Source organism: Cyprinodon variegatus, unplaced genomic scaffold, assembly GCF_000732505.1.
Source record: "Cyprinodon variegatus isolate N-32 unplaced genomic scaffold, C_variegatus-1.0 Scaffold341, whole genome shotgun sequence".
Classification (NCBI taxonomy): Eukaryota; Metazoa; Chordata; class Actinopteri; order Cyprinodontiformes; family Cyprinodontidae; genus Cyprinodon; species Cyprinodon variegatus.
This window is the reverse complement of record NW_015150794.1, coordinates 522612-527327: the sequence shown is the minus strand read 5'-3', so window position 1 is coordinate 527327 and position 4716 is coordinate 522612. Positions and strand designations below refer to the sequence as shown.

Sequence of the window (4716 nt, the reverse complement as noted above, 5' to 3'; positions counted from 1 at the left end):
TTGTTGAGATGCTCTATTTAATTTCACTTTCTGTTTTTACATCATAGCTTCTGCTGAAAAGTTGGAACTTTCTTCATCAGATATGAAAAATCTGCCAAATTACAAGAGGCAGTTTTAAATATGTTTTAAAAATTTTAACCACAAAAACAGGGTGAAAATAAAACACAGGTTTCTCAATAGCTGCTCCATTCCTCCAGCCTCCTGTCCTCCTCCTCCATCCTCTGCTCTCCACCTCCTTCAGCTCCCTTCATCTTCTCTCCCTCCTCCAGACAGATCCTTTTCTTCTGGTGGAAACTGTTGCGCTCTGAGTCAAGGCGGCCTGAACTATGTCTGATGTTCGGATGCACTCCTTCAAAATAAAAGCGCGAACAACTCCTGAAATTATAACAATAAAAATGATAAAAAAAAAAAAAAAAAAACAGCTAAACAGGGCTTAAAATTTTAATTTTATCGCAAAACAAAGGGGGAACATTAAAATTTAGACGCACAAATGTGTTTTTTTCAATGCCCAAATGTGGCATAATAGGGAATGTATCATATAACATGGTTTTCTTTTTTTCACTGTTTTGGTTCATGGCTTTTCTTTTCTTTTTACATAACCTAATTAAAACAGATTTATAAAAAAAATAAAGAAAACTTTTTAAATCCTAATTTCAAGCACTAATTTTGAAATTTGAACCGGATATTTAAATTGTACATTATTTCCAACATTCCTAACAGCTGAGACTCTCCTACACACAGAAAAAAAAATTGCAAATCTGACTCTTAGTCCAAAACAATGAGTGCGCACGACGCATTGCGCGCTCCAAACCCCTTAACCAGAAGCGGACTTTTCTTTTTTTTAACACCCCCCATAGCATGCGTCTCAAGGAGAAGGAAAACGGGAGTATAACTTGACTGTTATTGGAGTTTTATTCTTCCTCTTCATTTATGCGCAAGAGTCTGTGGAGAAACTATGCCTTTCTGCAAGCGCACCGTGCTGCCGAAGGATGTGTGCGGCAGGGGGCTCCGGGCGGAGGTGTTCGGGGAGCTGGCGGACGTGTGCGGCTCGTCTCTGTGCTCGGTGCTGCGGCAGCTCTCCGATCTGTCCCGGCACTCGGTGAGCATCCTGGAGGAGCTGGAGGGCGAGCTGGTGTCCGTGTGCCGCCGCTCCGGCGCGCTGGAGGGCAGAGTGCTCCGTCTGCAGAGGCATGTCGCCCAACTGCTCAGCAAGCCTCCACCGGCAGGTAAGAGGAAATAAAATCAATAGAAATAAGAATTTGCAAGAAAAAGACGCACACCTGGGGTCTGTTTCTGTGGCTCCCTGCAGGGAGAGGAGCGCATTGGTTGCCAAACTCAAGTCAGGATTGTTTGCACGAGTTTAATGCAAAATGCATCCTTTTTAATACTTCTTATTAAAGATTTTTTTTTTGTTTTTCTCTGTATAAAGTTTCAGTTTAATTTCTATTAAATAAGAAACAGGAAAGAGATTAAAATCTCGCATGAAGCTTGAGTTGAGTGGATAAGAGGTTCGCGTAAAGGAGGCGGAGTTCATCTGAAATCTGGTGAGAGAAAAAAGAAAAAAACAAACTAGTGGGTCAGTTTTGCATGCAAGCATTTGCTGCACATGACTTTGACTCTTGGGACTTGCTGGTTTCTAAGACGCCCGCGATGGCAGCACGTGGGTGTGGAGAGAGGGGAGTTTGGTGGATACGCTGTCACATCTGTTCCTTCCTTACAGCTCTGCTGGAACGTTTTGTTTACTTTTTTTTAATGATTATTTTCACTTTTAAACGCTGTGCTGATGTCACTGCTTTGCTGATGTTAAATGGAGTCATGCAGACTCAGCTTAGAGAAACTCTCAGAAATGTGATAAAAGGGATTTAATATGCATGTTTGTAAGGTGTTTGTGCTGCATCTCATAAAACCTGGTATTTTTCCTTTACACCTCAGTTTTTTTCCTACTTCCTGTCCTGGCAGCCCAAGAAAACAGAACCGTGGACAGCGGCGGTTCCAGAAACTTTTCTTAGGGATGCTAGGAACCAGGAACCAATGTGCAGTGCAGACAGACCAGATTTCCCTTGATTATAAAGCTGCACACATATTGATACTTTGAGACTTTTTAAACTAATTCATCGTTCTTTTTTTGTCATTTTTAAGAATTGTTTTCCTTTTATAATACAATTGCAGAAAAATGACTTTCAAAAACACCCAAATACACATCAGCAGCAACACAGAACATGACAGCACTCATCAATTATCTATTCTCTAACATATTAATGTACATACACACAGACAGCCCAAGTTCCAAAAACTCATTTCAGGGAGATGCTTATCCCCCCTCATTTTTTTTCTTTACAAATTCTGTTTTACTAATTATTCAAAAACAATAAGGTGATAGCTTCAGTGGTACAGAGATAGGATCGCAGTTTTTATCTGCTAAATGTTTATTCTTCATAACAACAAAAAAGCTCTAATTTTTACAGATTAATTTAAAAGTTTTTCTTGAATTCTAATTCAAATTTTATAGAAAACAGTAGTTTTGACTTAAATTAAGTCAGATATATGTAAAAGTGCTAAGTTATAAATGTATATTGACCTCATAAGAAGTAGAATTTTTATTGAACCTAACTGAAAATAAATTTCACTTCATGCAGCTCTCTTAATATACAATTTAAATCTCCCGCCCTGTTTTTTTATTTCATGCTTTTCTGTGCCCCATGAAAACATGCTGGCCCCCTCCTAGCCCTCGGTAAAATTGATCTAAATCCGCCACTGTTCCTCCCCTGCACTAGACATGGATATACTTTAGTATATTCTGCTGTAAAATTAGTCCTATATTTTCGTTTTTTACTCGAGGATTCAACCTCTGCCGTTTCCCAGAATGCACAGCTTTGAGTGGTAACTAGGTGACTGTCAGAGAGTAACCAGAGAAAGTTATCGGACTGATCCAATCAGCTCTCTGATCAAACAGTCGCCTGGAACGCTGGTTGATCAGAGCTTCGCTTTGGACAGACACGCTGCACAGGTTTAACCAACACCTCCTCCTCAAACTCCGCGCTCTCTTGTTGTCTGCGCAATCTCAGTAGTTCTAATCTGCACTTGATGCATGAATTATTGTATTGCCTGCTCGCTCTCACCCGCATTCAAAAAACACCACTTCCCATAGTCTAAAATCCGGGATAACTTATCCAACTCGCGGGGATCCGTGAACAACTAGCTATATCAGGGAGACTCCTGGAACTTCCGGGAGACTTGGGATGTCTGTACACATACACACAGTATACAACACAGCCCAAATCGCAAGAATTTATATCAACACTAATCAAAATACACTCATGCTTGGCTCCTTATGCACCCTTGAAAAGCTGCTGCCTCTGACATAAGTTGAAGCCATTCCTTAATTTCCGGTCTATGTGGGCTCTTCCATTTACGAAGAATAATTCTAGCCGCTACCAGAAAACCCAGAGGCGTAGCCAGAAAATGTTTATTAGGGTGGCCAGGCAATAACCAATGTACACTGAGAGGTGGGGCCAGAACCTCAGGGTCAATCTAAACTCATTCAGCAGAAATATTAAGAGCAAAACATCCATATTTTCTAAATAAAGACAAACTATACTTTCCTGCAGCCTTTGCTAACAAATAGACGCATATATTTAAACATCTCTGCTTTCTAGATAAACGGTAAAGTGGATAAAATCCTTTCAGGTTTGAGTAGTGAGGCCAAACATCTTTTCCATTGTCTTTATTCACCTACTTTTATCAACAATCATTCTGGATAAAACTGATATTTACAAGTACTTATATCTCCATAAAATGATTATTTTATAAGTTTTTATTAAAACAGTTATTTGTCTATGATTTCACTGAAGACTCCTGGATGACTTGCAGAGACACGTGATTTTCTCTTGTCGTCATGAAACACGAAATCTAGTTACAGAAAGAGCATGAATTCTGTACTTATCATCTTTAATGTTAGTACTTTAATGTGCATAATTAAACGCTGTGTTTTTGTTGTCAAGTAATTGTTAATATGAAAATTAAAATGTTTTGAATATTCCACTTGAGAGTATTACTCTCCACTAATTCCTGAACTTCAGGCGGCTCCTTTGTTTTCCGTCTTCCATTACAGGACACACCTGGATTAATCGATTTGTCCAGTAATGAAAGACCAGGAGACAGCTGAAGTTCAGGTACTAGTGGAGTTGGGAATATAACCCATTTCATCCACATATGAGAAACAGATATGTGGAGTGGGTGGCTAATCATCGGCTAGGGGTGGCCATAGCCTCCCTGGCCTCCCCTCTAGCTCCATCCCTGACTGTGGGACTGGTTGCCTTGCGGGTAGATTTATGAAAATATGGGATGACGTTGTCTCTGGTTAGGGCAGCAAACTGGACTGACATTGACAGTAACAACAAAGGGCCGCCATGTCTTGAATCAGGAGACTTGATAATAGAATAGAATAGAATAGAAAATCCCTTTATTGTCCAACAATAGGGAAATTCTGGTTTTTAGAGCAACAAATTGATTATAGAAAAAAATGGTCACACAAATGTTGCCCTTAGAAAAAAGTATAAGAATAACATAATAGTGAAGAAATAGAAATAAACAATTAAATACTGTACTGTGAAATGTTTTAACAATGTAAAACTGTGCACCTGGAGAATAAATAGCCAATATGCAGCTATGAACATTTTTACATTAATGGATATTTGGAAATAGCAGCAACATCAG

At 39.3% G+C, this 4716-nt stretch overlaps 1 protein-coding gene across 1 annotated transcript in view; it reads left to right on the top strand.

Moving 5' to 3' along the window:
* The first annotated feature begins 780 nt into the window (after nt 1–780).
* Nucleotides 781–4716, top strand: part of nhsl2 (NHS like 2) — a 209044-nt gene continuing 205108 nt past the window's right edge. The window contains exon 1 of the mRNA XM_015385489.1: nt 781–1226. Coding sequence (XP_015240975.1) covers nt 956–1226 — 271 coding nt within the window. The 5' untranslated portion in view covers nt 781–955. The remainder of the gene's footprint in view (nt 1227–4716) is intronic.